Source organism: Budorcas taxicolor, chromosome 15 (assembly GCF_023091745.1).
Source record: "Budorcas taxicolor isolate Tak-1 chromosome 15, Takin1.1, whole genome shotgun sequence".
NCBI classification, from domain to species: domain Eukaryota; kingdom Metazoa; phylum Chordata; class Mammalia; order Artiodactyla; family Bovidae; genus Budorcas; species Budorcas taxicolor.
The window spans coordinates 6,273,552-6,294,482 of record NC_068924.1 but is presented as its reverse complement, the minus strand read 5'-3'; the positions used below and the strand labels follow the sequence as shown (position 1 = coordinate 6,294,482).

Sequence of the window (20,931 nt, the reverse complement as noted above, 5' to 3'; positions counted from 1 at the left end):
GCATACACTCCATCTGAGTATTAAATCAGCAGGATCCAGGCATGTTTTCATAAACAGCTTACATTTTTATAGACCATGAGATTAACTTTTATAAGAAGGTATAGCCTTACCAACAGGAAAGTCATTAGAGTCATAGGGCTTTTAAGAGCCTCATTCAAGTCCAGTCCAAGTCTCATGAAAAAAAAATACCCTTTGTAAATAACTACTTTTCAGAATTTCACATGCTATTATGAAACCTTCAGGAAACTCTATTCTCTGAATGGAACAGCAATAGCAAAAATTATTTTCTAAGCTATAACTAATGGCTAGGATAATTGAGTAGTTACTTTAAGGTGAAGAAGCTAAGGCAAATACGTTTTATTGTCTTTGTTGGCTCCCTCTTTTTCACTGTGAGGACTTCTCCAGGGATATGGATTATTTATATACCTATACTGTCTGTAGTCATATTACTCTATTTTATGTGCCAAGTAATGGTGGTATATTGAATCATTTTTGGTGACACTTAAAATTTCTAAACTATAAAACAATGTTCTTTTTTTTCTTTCAGAAATTTCGTGATGAAGTTAATCATATAATAAATTCTGAAACCCTCTCAAGTGTAGACAGTCTTGAGGCTGGGGAATGTGAAGAAATATATTTAACACTTAATAAGGAGCCTTCCACATCAGTCCAGCAGCAGAATTCTGTTTCCCTCAAATCCGCAAATCTGCAATCAACTAACCTAAGCTGCTTTGATGAAGATAAAATGTCATTCTCTAAAACTCAACACATAAATAATTGGCTTATAAATATAGCTGATCCAAATATTTTCTCAGATATTTTTAGTAAACCTGATGTTCTCCCTGATTCAAGTAAATGTTTTGATAGTAAAGAACAAAATCCATCTGCTCTGAGTAGAACCGTGGAAAGAGCCGTAAACACTGCTAATAATTCAGTAGCCGTTCTACATAGTCCATCCATATTTGTACAAGATAAAAAAAGCAAAAACGCATCTGAAACTAGTGTTATAAGGACAAGTGACTCCTCTTCTGGAACATTCATAAGGGAGAAACCATTAGTTACTGTGAGCCCAAAATTTAAATTCAGCAAAGCCTGGGCCACTCCAGATTCTCTAACCCAGGAAATCACAATAATTTCAGACCAAGAGAAATATTCTGAAATGACTCAAGAAAATAGAACTACTTCAGTTCCTACTTCATTTGTACCTTTGGCAACACCTTTAGTTTTGCCATCGAATACACAATCAGCTAGGCCTTTACCAAAGAGCAGTATACACATAAAGGAAATTGACCCAGTGCAGTGTTCTGATAAGTTAGGGGAAATAAAAGACATTAAAGATGAAAAGACAAAATATTTTAATTGTAATGAGGAAGAGTTGTCTTTATTTTCAGATAATTTTCAAGTCGCCTGTATACTTCACAACTCTGATTCAAAAGATAAAAAACAGAAAATACCTGAAGCATCAAAATCATTATCTAATATAATTTCTAATTGTGACTTAGTCAGTCAGCACAAGAAAATAAAATACAATATTTGTGAGAAGAACAGTGTGAGATTTCTTAAAAGTATTTTAAAGAAAGAATCTAAATACGAGCATGATTATTTTAAGGCACTGGTTACAAGCCAAGGCTTTAAGTTAGGAAATCAGAAAGCAGCAGATATCAGAGATAGTATTGAATTAACAAAAGAAAAAGGGAAAAGTGCAGAAACTCCAAAAACTATTAAAAAACTGAGATGGTTTGATGAAACTGGCAATACATGGAAAAATGCTGAAGATAGTCATTTGCTGAAGAGTAGAAAAAGAGTATCTCAACAGTGGTCTCAACCATTCCACATTCGAGCTAAAAGTGGTGCTGCCAGCAACATGCCTAGTATTCCTGCTTCTGCTGTGGATTCTGCTAATAAAAAAGAGCCCAAGGACGATTTTATCTCTGAAAATGTCACTGCTTTAGGAGGATCTGGAATAGACCATGTGCCTTTGAACTGTTTTATATCTTCAGGTTATAACACTGCTAAACAAGCCTGGCCAGACTCCACAGAGGAGGAAAGTATATCCCCTGTAAAGAGTGGTGGTTCCAAAACTCAGAAAAGTAGTCCACAAAGGAGTGAAGCGAAAGTCATTAGAAGAACAAGATCCGCTAAAGTCCAGTCAGGCTTTGTATGTATGAACAGAAAAGGCACTGTTATTCGACCACAGTCTGCGAGCAAAGCCAACACATTTGCACAAGCTCAGGGTAAATTAATTGTACCTCATCCTCCTCCTACATCTCAATTAAATATTAGAAGTTGTAAAAATATACAGGCATCTCAGTGTCAATCTGTAATGCCTGATAATTCTCAAAACATCAGTACATGTAACTACTTTAATTCAAAACATATGCTTCCAACAGAATACAAGTTAAATCAGTGGAATCAAGAAAGTAGTCTTCCACTCCCTCATGTCTGTTCTGACTTAGTCACTGTGATGCCAACTCTACCATATTGTTCTTCAGAGTGCCAAACGTTAACGAAAATAAATCATTCACATGGCAGGCAAACTGTTGCCCCACAAGATGGGACATTATATTGCCCCCAAAGATGTCCAACATATGAAGAAAGTCATCCCTCTGTGACTCTTAAAACTACTAGAGAAGAACTGGTTCCCTTGTGGAAAAGACAGCATAATATTCTGGGTCAAAATGAAAAGGCTGCTGGTAAGAATAAATTTATATATTTTTATAGGTAAAATGTGAACTTTTTCTTATTGTGGTTTGATAATGTACAAGATATTAAAATTGAATAATAACAGCCTTATAGAAATAACATCACCCATAATATTGTACCCATCTGTCTAGTAGCTAACACTTTTAAGCAAATGACCCAACCTTTGCATAACTAAAATTAAAAACTTTTACTAACTTCTGTTTTTCCCCATGACTTGTTAGTTTAAAAGAGAGAAGACAAGAAATGTGGTTTGATTCTTATCCCATATCATTCTGTTATTACTGCAGTGTTACAGTCAAAATTTCTGTCAAAGTAAGCACAGTGGAAAATATTTGTTTAAATTATTCTAAACAGGTGAATAAATGTGATTATAATACTTTTCTTTATTCTTCTTTAAAATATTTGTTAAATTTAATTGTTATTAGCTAACAATAGGTGTGCCTAACCCTCTCATTATCTTTCCAAAAGAGGGGCAGCTCTGTTTTAATTGGCTATGTATGGAAGGTTTCATATGAAGGAAAAAAATATAGAATTCCTTTAAACATTTTTGAAAATTAGTTCTCTGTGTTATGCCATTGCCCTTAGTAGGCCTGGTTGACTCTTCATGAAGCTACTTTCCTCTAAAGGAATGGACTATAGGCCCATACATTTTTCTACTAGTAGAAATCAGATGACTAGTCAGAAATACATAAGATTTGAGAAAAAAATCAGAAAAGCAACTCTTTCTTTTCCCAAAGGTATGAATAAATATTAAGATATAAAGTGAGAGTTAGTTTAATATTTACACCTTTCTTCAATTAGACCATGAGATTTTAAGAACAAGGGAATTTTTTTGACTTCTTTACCTTATCCCCAGATTTTAACAGTGCCTGGCACTTATTAAGCACCCAAACTTTTCTTAAACTGAATGGACACAGGCCATGTTAGCAGATGGGAAGCTAAAATGCCAAGACTCTAGTTTTAAACTAGATTTTTAAATATTATTTCTCTCACTAAAGGTTTTGCTTTCTTTTTATCCAGCCACTTCACAGTGTAACTTTAGTTTTCACACTGCTTCCAAAAAAAGAATACATCATGTAGATTTGATATTTTAAAGGAAATTTTGATAAATAAATTATGATAGTTAACTGTTGTAAATTTCTACTCTTTGCCAATTATAGTAATAAGTGCTTTATACATATTATCTCATTTAAACCTCACAGCAATCCTAACAAATACATATTTTTTAAAACCTCATTTTGCAAAGAAGGAAATAGAATTGCCAAAAGTCAAGAGCTATTATCAATAAATAGCAAAAGTAGTATTTTCATCCAAATATCTATGACTCCTAGTCCCATACTAAAGCTATGGGACTAAAGCTATGTAATAAATATAATTATTAAGAAAACATATGTCTGAGATGATCAGGAAAAGCATTAAGAAATATAGTTTCCCAATAGCATAAATACAAAAATATATGAAAATTATATTCTCATTCTCTGATAAAAGAAAAAATATATATTGTATATATAATCTGAGAAACAAATATTTTTCTAACATATAATCAAAGTAGGGGCCTTTGTATAAGAAATACTGGAAAATTTTAATATTTTTAGCCATGTTTTTAAAGAGATATTGAAATTATATATATCCATACTTTTTTGTTCATTGCTTTGTTTTTATTGAAGTATAGTTGATTTACAGTATCATATTAGTTTCCAGTATACCTCACAGTGATTTAATATTTTTATAGATTATACTTCATTTAAAGTTATTAAAAGCTAATGGCTATATTTTCCTTTACTATACAATATATGCTTGTTGCTTATCTGTATTTTACATAGTAGGTTGTATAATTCTGTACCTCTATCTTGCCTGTTCCCCCTTCCCACTTCTCACTGGTAACCACTGGCTTGTTTTCTATACTGTGAGTCCATTTCTGTTTTGTTATATACTTTCTTCCCTGGTGGCTCAGATGGTAAAGCGTCTGCCTCCAATGCGGGATACCTGGGTTCAATCCCTGGGTCGGGAAGATCCCCTGGACAAGGAAATGGCAACCCACTCCAGTATTCTTGCCTGGAGAATCCCATGGACGGAGGAGCCTGGTAGGCTACAGTCCACGGGGTCGCAGAGTCGGACACAACTGAGCGACTTCACCTGTTCATATGTCTTATTTTTTTAGATTCTGCAAGAAAGTGATAACAATAGTGTTTTTCTTCTCTGTCTACCTCATTCACTAAGCATAATATTCTCTGTTTGTCCATGTTATTGCAAATGGCAGAATCTCATTCTTTTTTATGACTGAATAATATTCCTCTGTGTGTGTGTGTGTGTGTGTGTGTGTGTGTGTGTACCACATCTTTATCCATTCATCTGTTGATGAGCTCTTGCATTTCATCCATAACCTGGCTATTGTACATAATGCTGCTATGAACATTGAGGTGCACATAGATTTTTAAATTAGTGTTTTCATTTTCATCATATATATGTCAAGGAGTGGAATCGTTGGGTCATACAGTAGTCTTATTTTTAGTTCGTTGAGGAAGCTTCATGCCCTTTTCCATAGTGACTGCACCAATTTACATTGCTACAGTATAGGAGAGTTCCTTTTCTCCACACCCTCTCCGGAATTTATTATTTGTAGACTTTGTAATGATAATACTTTTGACTGTTATGATACCTCACTGTGGTTTTGATTTGCATTTCTCTAAAAATTAGTGATATTAAGCATCTTTTCGTGTGCCTGTTAGCCATCTGTATTTCTTTGGAGAAATGTCTATTTAGGTCTTTTGCCTGTTTGTTTGTTTTTTTAATAGGGCTATCTTTATTTTTTGCTATTGAGTTATCTGAGCTGTTTACATATTTTAGATATTAACCCCTTATCACAAAGAGTCAGACATAACTGTGCAACTGAACAAGAACAATTGGTCATATAATTTACAAGTATTTTCTCCTATTCATGAGGTTGTCTTTTTGTTTTGTTGATGGTTTCCTTTGCTGTACAAAAGCTTTTAAGTTTAACTGGATTTTATTTATTTTTTATCTTATTTCCTTTGCTTTAGGAGACAAATCTAAAAAAAATATTGCTATTATTTCTGTCAAAGAGTGTTACACTTATGTTTTCTTCTAGGAGTTTATGATTTCCAGTCATATTTAGATCTTTAATCCATTTTGAGTTTATTTTTGTACACTGTGTTAGAGACTATTCTGATTTTTTCTTTTACACTTAGCAGTCCAGTTGTCCCAGCACCAATATTGAGGAGACTCTCTTTTCTCCATTGAAAAGGAGAAAAGGTTAATTGTCATAGGTTAATTGACCATAGTGGGTCGGTTTATTTCTCGGCTCTCTGTTCTGTTCAGTTGATCTATGTGTCTGTTTCTGTGCCAGTACCATGCTGTTTTGTTGTTTATTTCTATACTTCTTATTATTGTAGTTATACTTAGAAAATCTAATACTAACAAAACTTTGTATGTTCAGTCATTCAAACATTTTTTAAAACTGTTTTAAATATTAAACATTTCAAGTGAACCCCTTGTTAATACTGAATTATAGTTCTCAGGGCTAAGTCACTTCGTATCTGAATCTGCAACCCCGTAGGCTGTAGCCTGCCAGGATCCTCTATCCACAGGATCTCTATCCACAGGGATTCTCCAAGCAAAAATACTGGAGTGGGTTGTCATTTCCTATTCCAAGGGATATTCCCAACCCAAGGATCGATCCTGCATCTCTATGTCTCCTGTGTTGGCAGGCTGGTTGTTTACCACTAGTGCCACCTGGAAAGCCCATGAATTATAGTTCAGTGAGCATCTATTCATTTTTTCCTACTCTGCTGTTTGCTAGGGCATTTTTAATCTCGTAGTCAGTGTACCCAGAGTTGACAATTATGGATGGTGTCCTGCTCTCTGTTAGCATATCCAAAACTCTCCAGCAAAACTTTCAGTAAAAACTCTTCCATGAGACCCAAGCCATTCAACGGTACCAACTCCTGACCTTTCAAGTCATTTTCCCCTGAAGATGACTTTGATATCTAGTTCACTGCTGCTGCTGCTAAGTCGCGTCAGTCGTGTCTGACTCTGTGTGACCCCATAGACAGCACCCAACAGGCTCCTCTGTCCCTGGGATTCTCCAGGCAAGAATACTGGAGTGGGTTGCCATTTCCTTCTCCAATGCATGAAAGTGAAAAGTGAAAGTGAAGTCTCTCAGTCGTGTCCGACTCTTAGTGACCCCATGGACTGCAGCCCACCAGGCTCCTCTGTCCAAGGGATTCTCCAGGCAAGAGTACTGGAGTGGGGTGCCATTGCCTTCTCCAATTGTCTCCCTTTATTGGAAAAGTCTTTGCTTTGGTGATTCAGCATTCATGTGAGTGAACTATCCAATGCCCTGATCTCTCTCAATCCTTTCTCACCTCTAGTGATTTTCTGTACTATTTCTGCCTCAAGTACCCATTCCCTTTGTCATACTTTGGACTGGGTTAACATCAATAACTTCCTTAATTCTAAAATTAGTAATTTAATTTACATTCTTCTTTCTGATTGCAATATGCTTTTTGCACCAGATGCTTTACATCAGTGGAATAAAATACAGTCTAAAAACAGACTCATATTTGAATGCTTGATTTTTGGCAATGATGGTACTGCATAGCAGGGAAAAAGTACTTGTCTTTTTATCAAATGGTACTGAGTCAATTGAATGATTTTATGGAATTAGTAAAATGACTCTTAGCTCACACCATACACAAAAATCAATTCCAAGTGAACTGCATATATGAATATGGAAAGTGAAAAAGAAATGCTTCTAGAAGATAATACAGGGAATGGGCTTATGACTTTGGGATGGGAAGAGATTTTTTTACATAGACATAAATTAATGGTTAATTAAGGATAAGACTGAAACTTTTTCATCCAAAACACTATTAAAATACTGAAAAGGCAAACTATAGAGTGAAAGAAGATATTTATAATGCATAATACCAACAAAGAGTTCATATCCAAAATATATGAAGAACTCCTACGATCAATAAGAAAAAGACATCGTAGTTATATGAGTCATGTTTGAACCAACAAAACAAAACCAGTAAGATATATTGTTTATTACAACAGATTGGCTTACATAAATATGGGGAACAGGAAATCTAAGCAAGTACGAAATTTTTAAGGCAGGCCAGGAAGAAGGGCAGAAACTCACAGTAATATATGAAATTTGCCATTCACAGGCAGAATTTTGTATTCTCTCAAAAAAGACTTACCTTTGAGGCCTTTGACTTAATTGACTCAAGTTCACATGGGTTATCTAGGATAATCTCCATTACTTAAAGCAAACTGATAATAGACTTTAATAATATCTACAAAATACCTTCACAGCAATACATTAGTGCCTAATTGAACAACTGGGGACTGTAGACAGGTGACATATCAAAAAAACCATCACACCAATTTATTTTAAAGGCAGTATATTTGAATTAGCTTTTCATAAAGGAGGCTTATCAAATGGTCAATTAACATATGTAAAACTTCAGCCTCAGTCCTCAGAAGAATTCACATTAAAATAATTAGATAAAATTACATCTGAAGGGCTAAAATTTTTAAACTACAATGCTGTTAAGAAGGATGTGTGATGCCTGGAAGGTCACATCTACTAAATTTGAATATATGCATATCCTATGACTCAGCAATTCCAGACCAGCAGGTGTGTGTGTGTGTGTGTGTGTGAATTTCATTCATGTGTAAAACAGAAGATATGTACCAGAACTTTCATAGCAGTTTTATAGCCATAATCTAGCATGATCTCAAATGTTCTTCAGTGCTATATTATGTAAAGTAAAAGTTATTCAATGAGTGTAATACCATAATAAAAAATTAATCAGCCACTACTAAGAAACAGTAGCATGACTAAATCTCACACCAGGATATCGTGCAAAAGAAGCCAGTCATAAAAATGCATATTATATTCCATTTCTATCAGGTTGAAGAATAGGTAAAACCATGGATGGGGTTATATGGAAACAGGTAAGAAGGAAAGCTTTTTCAGTGGTGGTAATGTTCTATTTCTTGACTTGGGTGTCTGTGCCATTTGGGTATGTCTACCTGAATACTTAAAATTTGCACATGTTTCTATAAGCAGCTGTACTTCAGTTTTTTTAAAATCCAAATGATGTTGACATACTAAATACTTTGAAATCTGATTTCAAAAAGAATGCTTTGTTTTCTTCTCCAGGGAGTGTTAAAAATACCTTCAAGGAATCAAAATTTTGATTAGAAAAGATCAAAGATACAATTGAGCTTAGCTCCCATATTTTATGGATGAGGAAACTGATACACATAATGAGATTATATAGCCCAAGAAGACATAGGTAGTTCAAAGCAGAGCCAGAATGTTGTATTGCAGCTGAATTTATTCTTACCTTAGAATAAATCTAGTTTTCATGAGATCAGAAATGTAATTAGAGATACTGAAGCAAATTATTCTAGATATAAATTAGGTAGCATTTACTATGTGCCAATCACTATTGTAACCACTTTACGTGTGGAAACAAGTTTAATTCTCTCAATAACTGTGAGTAAATAATAATACTCCCATCTTATAAACGAGGAGAATGAAGCAGTGAGAGAGCTAATAACATGTGTAAGTCACATGACTAGGACTAATGGCAGAGCCAGGGTTAAAATTCAGCATTCTGTCTCTATTATCTCTGCTCTTAATTACTTAGCTATTATGCTTGTAATTAAAAAACAAAAACAACAAAAATACCTCTCTGTGTAAGAAGATGGAGATAATCTTATTGTGGCAATTATTTTGAAATACATATGTTACCTACTAATCACATTGTATACCTTAAACTTAAATATGTTACATTGTCAATATTTCACTAAAGCTGAAGAGTATAAATTAATTTTTAAAACTCTGAATAACCACAAATTTTTCAGTGATACACATTTTTAAAATAGTACATTCATCTAACACAGTTTGTCAAAAGTACAGAGTAACAAAAAAGTCATTAATCAAATGAATAATGGCATGAAGATTTAAAATCATCTTTACCAGTTGAAGTGATAAACCAAAACTGAAAAACTATGGTTTAGTAGAGATAACTATGGTCATGTATATGCATTCAATACAATTTTTAAAATTTTTTTATTGGAGTATGGTTGATTTACAATGTTGTTTTAGTTTCAGGTATACAGCAAAATGAATCTGTTATACATATATTCACTTTAAAAAAAATTATTTTCCCACATAGGCCATTACAAAGTATTGAGCAGAGTTCTCTGTGCTATACAATAGGTCCTTTTCAGTTATCTATTTTATATATAGTTGTGTGTTTTTATCAATCCCAATCTCCCAATTTATCCCTCCCTCTCTACATTCAATATACTTTTTTAAGTCTCTCAATTGTGAAATGTATCTTACATACAAAATAATGTACATAATATACAAGAACAAGTTAAAGACTAATAATAAAAGAAACCAATGCCCAGTTTCAAAAATAGAAAATCACTGGTACTGTTGAAATCTCACATACCTCTCCTTAGTTACATCCCTTTTCTCTCTTACAAAATGACACTATATAGAATTGTGTATATGATTCCATGCCTTTCTTTATAATTTCACCATATATAAATGTATCTCAAACAATATATTAGTTTTGCTTTAGTTTTGTAACTCATATAATTAGAACCATTTCATCTATATACTTCTATGATTTGCTTTTATTCAGTTTGTGTTTTGGCTTCATTATTATTGATTAGTTTAGCTACACTTCATTTGTGTTTGTTTTGTATTGCATTTCATTAAAATTGCTGTATTACAGTCTATGGAAATTTTTCATTTTCCTACTCCTGGCCGTTTGGGTTCTTTCAGTTTCTCGCCTTTATGAATAGTGCTTCTAGAAACAGTTTTGTACATCTGCTGATACACATGTTGCTGGGTATGTGTATTTCAGCCAGGTTAAGTATACTGCTACAGGTAATGCCAAATTATTTTCCAGAGCAATAAATGAGAGTGCCTTTACTACATGCTCACTAAACCTCCAGTAGTCAAACTTTTTAATATTTTCAAAGGTATGGATGAGAAATGGTGTCTAATTATAACAGTTTGCATTGCCCTAGTTACTCATGAATTGAACATTTTTCATATGTTTATGCATAATTTGCATTTCCTTTTTTGTGAAATGTCTGCTCTTGGGTACTGAGTTCTTCTTCCTTATTGATAAAAGTTCCTTATATGAATATATTCTAGGATTCAACATCAGTTATATGTATTGCATATATTTTCTGCCACTTTGTGATTTGTGTGCTTGCCTTTTTTTTTTTTTTTTTTGCATTTTGCTTCTATCTATTTAGTTTGGCTTTTTTTTTTTTTTAACAGAAGCAAGATATCTATCTTGACAATTTTTCTTTAAGAAAAGGAAAAAATCAAGACAAAACTAAACAAACAAAAAAGAAAACTTTACTATATCTGTTAGAAACTTATTATAATTTTAGGCAATAATAACCAGATCTTTGGAAGTACTTCGATAGTCTACATTATTTTAAGCTATATATTTTAAGAGCTATATATAAACAAACTAGAGTGAGCCAGAACTCTGGAAGGAGGGGTTGTTTCTGAAGACCAATTAAAGAAGCTCAAGCCAGAGAGATATGTACAGGCTCTGTACAAATGTTTGAAGGTTTATTATGTAAAAAAAGGAGGAAACAGAACTAAGTGAAGGGGTAAAATGTGCAAAGATGTTTTCGGCTCAGCATAAGGAAGAATTTAAGCTAATACCACCAACAATTGAGGAAGGTACCCCATGGGGAAGTGGCTCCTCATCACTTAAGCATTCAAGCACAGGTTGATTGTCCACCTCTGAGTACTTTAGATTTACGAGTAAGAGGTTGAACTAATTAACATCTAAGATCTCTTCCAAACTTATAATTTCCTGAATGTCTCCAGAATTTCCCCTTGTTTTAATTAACAACACTATAAATTTTAAAATATGTAATACTTTCCTAAAGATTAGTAGCTTTATTTTGAGTTTTGGTAGTAATTCTATCATATTTTGAATTTTCTTATGAGACAAGAAATTTGGCTAGAGATGCCAGTACAAACTATGTTACTTTTGCAAAAATACCTATATTCTCAGCTATTATATTAATTAGTAAATATAATAATATTTAAGTTCATGTATGTGAATGGAACAAAACTTGAACAGTTTTAAGCATAAATTTTCATCTGTTTTCTGGATCAATCTATAATCCACAAAACTGAACATCTACACAAAGAACAATCAAAGGCAAATAATTATGGAACAGATCAAGAAAGTACAAAAGTATTGGTAGATCTTGCCTCCAGAAGATTTATTAACAGGCTGAAGGAAGAGAAAAATTATTGATACAGCAGTCATGTAACCAAGTTAATTTTCATTTAAGATATTTTTCAGTTCAGTTCAGTTCAGCTGCTCAGTCATGCCCTACTCTTTGCGACCACATGAATCACAGCACCCTGGGCCTCCCTGTCCATCACCAACTCCCAGAGTTCACCCAAACTCATGTCCATCAAGTCAGTGATGCCATCCAGCCATCTCATCCTCTGTCATCCCCTTCTCCTCCTGCCCACAATCCCTCCCAGTATCAGAGTCTTTTCCAATGAGTCAACTCTTCGCATGAGGTGGCCAAAGTACTGGAGTTTCAGCTTTAGCATCATTCCTTCCAAAGAAATCCCAGGCCTGATCTCCTTCAGAATGGACTGGTTGGATCTCCTTGCAGTCCAAGGGATTCTCAAGAGTCTTCTCCAACACCACAGTTCAAAAGCATCAATTCATCGGTGCTCAGCCTTCTTCACAGTCCAACTTTCACATCCATATATGACCACAGGAAAAACCATAGCCTTGACTTGACGGCCTTTGTTGACAAAATAATGTCTCTGCTTTTCAATATGCTATCTAGGTTGCTCGTAACTTTCCTTCCAAGGAGTAAGTGTCTTTTCATTTCATGGCTGCAGTCACCATCTGCAGTGATTTTGGAGCCCCAGAAAATAAAGTCTGACACTCTTTCCACTGTTTCCCCATCTATTTCCCATGAAGTGATGGGACCAGATGCCATGATCTCTGTTTTCTGAATGTTGAGCTTTAAGCCACTTTTTCACTCTCCACCTTCACTTTCACTAAGAGGCTTTTTAGTTCCTCTTCACTTTCTGCCATAAGGGTGGTGTCATCTGCATATCTGAGGTTACTGATATTTCCCGGCAATCTTGATTCCAGTTTGTGTTTCTTCCAGTCCAGCGTTTCTCAAGATGTAGTCAACATATAAGTTAAATAAGCAGGTTGACAAAATATGGCCTTGATGTACTCCTTTTCCTATTTGGAACCAGTCTGTTGTTCCATGTCCAGTTCGAACTGTTGCTTCCTGACCTGCATATAGGTTTCTCAAGAGGCAGGTCAGGTGTTCTGGTATTCCCATCTCTTTCAGAATTTTCCACAGTTTATTGTGATCCACACAGTCAACGGCTTTGGCATAGTCCATAAAGCAGAAGTAGATGGTTTTCTGGAACTCTCTTGCTTTTTCCATGATCTAGCAGATGTTGGCAATTTGATCTCTGGTTCCTCTGCCTTTTCTAAAAGCAGCTTGAACATCTGGAAGTTCACGTTTTACGTATTGCTGAAGCCTGGCTTGGAGAATTTTGAACATTACTTTACTAGCGTGTGAGACGAGTGCAATTGTGTGGTAGTTTGAGCATTCTTTGGCCTTGCCTTTCTTTGGGATTGGAATGAAAACTGACCTTTTCCAGTCCTGTGGCCACTGCTGAGTTTTCCAAATTTGCTGGCATATTGAGTGCAGCACTTTCACAGCATCATCTTTCAAGATTTGAAATAACTCAACTGGAATTCCATCACCTCCACTAGCTTTGTTCGTGATGCTTTCTAAGGCCCACTTGACTTCACATTCCAGGATGTCTGGCTCTAGGTGAGTGATCACACCATCGTGATTATGAAGATCTTTTTTGTACAGTTCTTCTGTGTATGTATTCTTGCCACCTCTTCTTAATATCTTCTGCTTCTGTTAGGTCCATACCATTTCTGTCCTTTATCGAGCCCATCTTTGCATGAAATGTTCCCTTGGTATCTCTAGTTTTCTTGAAGAGATCTCTAGTCTTTCCCATTTTATTGTTTTCCTCTATTTCTTTGCATTGATCGCTGAGGAAGGCTTTCTTATCTCTCTTTGCTATTCTTTGGAACTCTGCATTCAGATGCTTATATCTTTCCTTTTCTCCTTTGCTTTTCACTTCTCTTCTTTTCACAGCTATTTGTAAGCCCTCCTCAGACAGCCATTTTGCTTTCTTGCATTTCTTTTTCATGAGGATGGTCTTGATCCCTGTCTCCTGTGCAATGTCACGAACTTCTGTCCATAGTTCATCAGGCACTCTGTCTATCAGATCTAGACCCTTAAAGCTATTTCTCACTTCCACTGTATAATCATAAGGGATTTGATTTAGGTCATACCTGAATGGTCTAGCGGTTTTCCCTACTTTCTTCAATTTAAGTCTGAATTTGGCAACAAGGAGTTCATGATCTGAGCCACAGTCAGCTCCTGGTCTTGTTTTTGCTGACTCTATAGAGCTTCTCCATCTTTGGCTGCAAAGAATATAATCAATCTGATTTTGGTGTTGACCATCTGATGATGTCCATGTGTAGTCTTCTCTTGTGTTGTTGGAAGAGGGTGTTTTCTATGACCAGTGTGTTCTCTTGGCAAAATTCTATTAGCCTTTGTCCTGCTTCATTCCATATTCCAAGGCCAAATTTGCCTGTTACCCCAGGTGTTTCTTGACTTCCTATTTTTGCATTCCAGTCCCCTATAATGAAAAGGACATCTTTTTGGGGTGTTAGTTCTAAAAGGTCTTGAGGTCTTTATAGAACCATTCAACTTCTGCTTCTTCAGCTGAAGATATTTTTAGAGCTGTTCAAAAATAGGAAAATGGGGACTTTGCAAGATTTTGAAGACAATCCAAGCTTAACAAACAGTATTAAAACTTTATTGGTACCCAAATTATCTCACTATAAGCTATTAGCATGTAACATATCTAGCATTTAACATATTTAGCATCCCCATATTAGAATAAATATAATACAGTGTATTTTAAACTATAGGTCATGACTCATCAGCAGGTTATAAATCAGTTAATGAGTAGTAACCAGAAATTTTTAATGAAATATAATTGTAGAATGTTCTAGAATAGAAACTACCCGAGGGCACTGTATATTGTAAGCGTAAATATGGTTCACAAAGCTATATGTGCATCACAGGTTACAATGGAAGATATCTTTCTATGAGACACAGTCAAATCAAAATTACTAGCATAGAGAGTAAGAGCTAGATATCTAGATTTTAGAGATTGTTTGAGCTAAATCTCATCTTTGTCCTTTACTGGCTCTGTGACCTTGAGCAAGTTACTAACCCTTGCCTGTGCCTCAGTTTTTTTATCTATAAAAATAGTGATGATAATAGTGCCTATAGTATAGAACAAGGCCTGGGCAACTATAAATGTTCAACACATTAGCTAAAATTATGTTAGTATTTCTTACTCTAAAAAGTCAGATGTTCAGTTACTAGCCAGCTTTCTTGAAATTTGAAAGCTTTTATGTCTTTGTTGTTATATAGATATAGATATTTACTTATAGTGTATGTATAGCAGCATGTATATAATTATATATATATGTTATATAGAGAAAATATACAGATAATTAGCTATGGTAGCATAAATATCTGTGTTCTTTCAGTAACACAATTTCAGCTAAAAATATTTGTATATTTTTTCCTACCTAAACCTGTATGACAGAAGCACACTTATACACTCCCAAGATATTTGTGTGCTTATACACACTCATTGAATTTTCCGCCTTTCAGTCCAAGAATCTTATTAACTATGTATCTTTGTTACTTTGTACTTTAGAACATAATGTTCCTTTTGATTCAAAGATCCTTATACTTGGAGGCTTACTACTCCTTTAAGACCAAGCTTAAACATAACCTCTATGAAAGCTTTCTTGATTCTCATAAAGGCTCTGTGTTTTCACTTAATTCTGTTACAATTTCACATACAGTTTATTCACTTTACTGTAATAATCCATTTAAATTTACATCCATTCTTCTGGAATACTGCAAGAGTTTTTATTGTACCACCACTAACAAAAATGTTGAGCAAATATCACATACATATATACCATACACGCATATTACTCTACTAATATATACATTAAGCACCTTAGCCAGAAATAGAAAAAAATTTTAACTGAGACAGGATGAAATACAAACATTTAAAATAATTGTTATATTTTGTATCTTATAAATCATACATTTTAAAATATTTATAAAAATAATTTTACATATTAACATGCAAAATTCTCATATGGTATTAATAATTTTTTGAATGGTTAGTTTCAAATGTCTTATCAATTATGATGACTTCATTCTATATACCATCCTTAGATATCTCAAGGCGTAATACACAGAGTGAGGTTTATTGTTATTTTTTACAATTTTTAGATTTGTGATCCTTTGTTATAATATAACTATACTGTAATTGTTATTATGTGGCAAAGAGTTTGCAATGAGAATAAGATGTGTATCAGCTCTGTCTTATTCGCCTGTTCTTGTGCTATTAGTATTGTCTTTATGATTTTGCAAGACTATGTTTTTAATTAGTCATAGGAAAAATAATAAGTAAAGTAATAATAAAACATTACATATACAATAAAAGCCCTACAAAAGTCATTTTAGCCTCTTTTCCACTTTGTAAAGATTCATTCATATACTATGAAATATCCATAAATCCAGGGCACACATAAAATTCAGTGCATTGAAGGACACAAAAGAACACTAATGAAGATAACACTGCCAACCTCACACACTTAGAACCTGTGCACTTCCTCCAAGATAACTGTTTACTGTAAGCAATGTGCATACCTTGTATGCATACTATATGCATCTACCTTGCAAACTCACAAGGGTGCCAGTATCAATCATGTTTTACCACAGTAAATTTTAAATTTCTAATTTTTAGATAATAGGAAATGAAATTTTAACATGTTCTTCCTGTGCAACAGTGATTTGTTTTGCATATCCTCCTGGTGTTCTGCCACAACACTTTAGAGGTCACTGCTCTAAACTATAGACCCCTCAAAAGCAGAGATGTTGTTTAAATCTTTATGGTACCTGTGTCATGCATAGTACATGTAAGAGAAGTTCAATAAAAGCTTGCCAACTGAATGAATGAAACTTTGGGTTTTCTGTGATGTTTGAAGGTAACTTGGAAGTTTACAGTGGATATATACTGTCTACTCATGTAAATTTTGACTTTGTCGTGGTATTTGTTTAAGATTCTAGTGTTACAAGAAGAAAACGAAGTGTCAAAAATAAGCACAAAAGTCTTTTAGAGCAAAAAAGACAAAACCCTGGATCTGTAGGACAGAAGTACAGTGAGCAGATGAATGTAAGTACAGCATTAGTAGACATCTCTATTCAGTAGTGAAAAGTTGCTTGGAAAACAGAGTGTTCTTAAAGGTCTGTGCTCTGCCTGCAAACTGTTCCACAACATAAATGATGTAGCCAAAGCCATTGTGAAGCACTGGAACTCTCTATGCTAGGAGCTTATTGTTCTGTACGTAAATGCTATATTCTAGTCTGCCTAAATGATCAGTTACTAATGAATATTTTAAAGCAAGCTTAAGAAATCACATTATTTTATTTGTTATTATTTATAGTCAGCTCTGGGGAAAAGCTGAATTTATTCACAACAATATTAATATTTAGCTATACATTAAAAAAGGGAAAAAAAGAAAAGTAAACCAGAGCTGTGGAAAATAAAGCAATGTGCTTATCATAAAGACTAATATAGTTCCAGTGTGTTTAAATGTCCTCCTTGAACCTGAACTTCCTGGAAGACATGCCAAGAAGGAAAATAGAGTGTTGCATTGTTCTCAGGGGATATCGATAATGACTTTGTTTGTATCACTGAGGATCATACAGGACCTTGAAGTTCATAATAGATATATTCCTATTAACAGTCAGCAACAAATAAACAAGAAGTTTCCTGTGCTGTTAGAAATAGAGGCCTTCAGTAAAGGTCAGAAGCATAATAATGTGGATTTAAAAGTTAGTAGAGGCGATTCTGTGAGAGCTAAGTAAATGTGACCTAAATATAACATTTTCTAGAGGCCTAATTTGATCCAAAGATTGTATTTAAAATATTTTTTAAAACCTAGGTGGATGAGTGAATAGCATTAAATACCACCTCTGATTTTTAATAGAATTGAAAATAGAATGTTTTATGAAAAATTTGTATTTCAAGTTAAAGGTAGAATGTCTTATTGTTTGAATATTGTAGGAACTATTAATTTTATATGGCTAGTTATTAGTATGGAGAACAATCAATCATGATTTAGCAAAACAAATCATTAGTTTTTTTATTTATGTAAATAATCCTGTCACATTACCAGTACATTTTTACTGTTTAATAACAAACATAGTACTTAATTATAAATATAACTTCCTGATTACAAATAGAATAATACCTAAGAAGTCCTTCCTTTTTAACTTCCATATCAAACATCTCAAAATCTCTAAAGTGAACAAATTTTTTATCTTTATTTTTTCTTTCTTTTTATCAATCTATATGAAATTTATAAGTAATGTATAGTTATTATGACAAAAAAATGAACAAACTGAATTTTAAATGACATTACTATTGTCCTGTCTAAATTCACCCTCTGTTTTCCTGTGTCTTTTTCTGTTCTTCTGTGTGTTGCTCCTTTGCATTCTATCCTGCTGCCTTTAGAGACCGTTTCTATTCTTCTCAGAAGTTCCACTTCCACTTTCACATACACGTCTTTCACTCCACTTACACATCTACAAAAGTCTCGTTAGCTTTAAAACAGGTCAGTGTCTCCTGACTCAAAACAAAGTTTTGAAGTTTAATTTTTTTCATCCCTATTGTTTTGTTTTGATTTTTGGTTTGGGGTTGAGTTTGGTTTTGTTTTCACTCAAGAGGGTAAACAAGAATTCAGTTACTATAGCACTGGCTCTTATCACCTTGTTATTAGGAAATGTATTTTATCACACTGGATTTTTCCCAACCACTACTTCTGTGTGCAGAGAATCTAAAAGAGGTCTGTTCAGTTCAGTCACTCAGTCGTGTCCAACTCTCTGTGACCCCATAAATCACAGCACGCCAGGCCTCCCTGTCCATCAGCAACTCCCGGAGTTTACTCAAACTCATGTCCATTGAGTCGGTGATGCCATCCAACCATCTCATCCACTGTTGTCCCCTTCTCCTCCTACCCTCAATCTTTCCCAGCATCAGGGTCTTTTCAGATGAGTCAGCCCTTCACATCAGGTGGCCAAAATATTGGAGTTTCAGCTTTAGCATCAGTCCTTCCAATGAACACCCAGGACTGATCTCCTTTAGGATGGACTGGTTGGATCTCCTTGCAGTCCAAGGGACCCTCAAGAGACTTCTCCAACACAATGAAAGATTTTAAAAAGCACAATTGCCACTTTGTTTCATGGTCTCAGTCCAGGTTGTCTCAAGTCTATAATGGAGATCAGGCAAGGCTATGAGAGCTATTGAAGCAGGGTTTTTGCAGAAACCTGCCTCAGTTACTCTTACAGTTAGACTGAACAAAGGCTAGGTATAGTAATAGCCAGGCAACTTTATCTAAGAATCATTTCTTAAAGTGGAACAGAACGAGAGTAAAGAATCAAAGTAGACCATATCCAGGGAAAGAGAGTTGGTATCACTTAAGAGTGTTGAATGGAAATGCTAGTTGCCAGAGCTCTGATATTTCTTATTTCCCAGTTCTGCACAGCATTGAGGCAGCTGTTTCTTTTTTAGGTATTGTCATCTAAGATGCTTGCTTATCTTTGGCATAAAGCCACAATCAGAGACTTCTGGTTAGTAATTGTCACCTACCCTTACAATGATAAACTAGCCTTAGGGTAATTTTTTACCTTTCCTTTAGTTAATACTTTTGATTAACAACCAACTTACCTCCCTCTTACAAATGTCTGAGATGATATTGCAATCTGAAAACGTACCAAAATTGACATAAAACGTTTTTCTAATCTTTAGTTACCATGAAAGTGGAAGTTACTCAGTTGTGTCCGACTCTTCGGGACCCCATGGACTATACGGTTCATGGAATTCTCCAGGCGAGAATACTAGAGTGGGTAGCCTTTCCCTTCTCCGGGGCATCTTCCCAACCCAGGGATTGAACCTAGGTATCCCGCATTGCAGGTGGATTCTTTACCAGCTGAGTCTCAAGGGAAGCCCAAGAATACTGGTGTGGGTAGTGTATCCCTTTACCAGGAAGTCTTCCTGACCCAGGAATCAAACAGGGGTGTCCTGCACTGCAGGCGGATTCTTTACCTACTGAGCTATCAGGTAAGCCATTTAGTTAGAAAGGGCTTATTCCAGTAATTCTTAATTTCTGCTCCCCAAAAAAAGGAAATATGTATTATATGAATAGTGATAATTGAAAATAAAAACAGCAAATAAAATTTTTAAGCCAATATATATCACTAATTTTAAATATGGAATTATATTCTGATTTAATACTCTATTTTTATAGAATTTTGGACAAAATATCCAGCTAAGTTCAAGTGAGCCAAAACAAACTACAAGGGGTACTTCTAATATTGAAGAAGGTATGTTTTAGTTTAAACATTTTCCTCTTAGCTTTGTTCCCAATGATTTCTTTTTTGTTGTTCTTATGCATATTTTCCAAAGTTCTTACATATCACATGACTGTTACACCACCAATTAGGACCTGAATTCATCTTAACCTGCACATTTAGAGTGTTGCCAGTTGTTATTTGTTCTAAATAATAATATATTGAACATCTTTCTACATCCGATTTTTTCCTATTTGGTGATTTCCATATTTATATACCCAGAATTAAAATTAGAGTACCTGGCTTAATTGGCACCCAACTAATATTTATTGAATGAAACTCTGTGTATTAAATGAGTACTGCTGCTGCTAATGCTGCTAAGTCTCTTCAGTTGTGTCCGACTCTGTGCGACCCCATAGACGGCAGCCCACCAGGCTCCGCTGTCCCTGGGATTCTCCAGGCAAGAACACTGGAGTGGGTACTAGGTCAAAGGAAATAAATTTTGTTGTGGCTTTTTTTATATATTCCTGTAGCATTTTCATGAAAAGTATTATTCAAAATTCTTCTAGGGTGTATGTGAACTTGAGGTAAATATCACATCTATTA

At 34.6% G+C, this 20,931-nt stretch overlaps 1 protein-coding gene across 1 annotated transcript in view; it reads left to right on the top strand.

The window, feature by feature from the left end:
* Positions 1–20,931, top strand: part of CEP126 (centrosomal protein 126) — a 112,355-nt gene that overhangs the window by 77,441 nt on the left and 13,983 nt on the right. Inside the window, exons 6-8 of the mRNA XM_052653297.1 lie at positions 548–2,693; positions 17,034–17,146; positions 20,283–20,358. Coding sequence (XP_052509257.1) covers positions 548–2,693; positions 17,034–17,146; positions 20,283–20,358 — 2,335 coding nt within the window. The remainder of the gene's footprint in view (positions 1–547; positions 2,694–17,033; positions 17,147–20,282; positions 20,359–20,931) is intronic.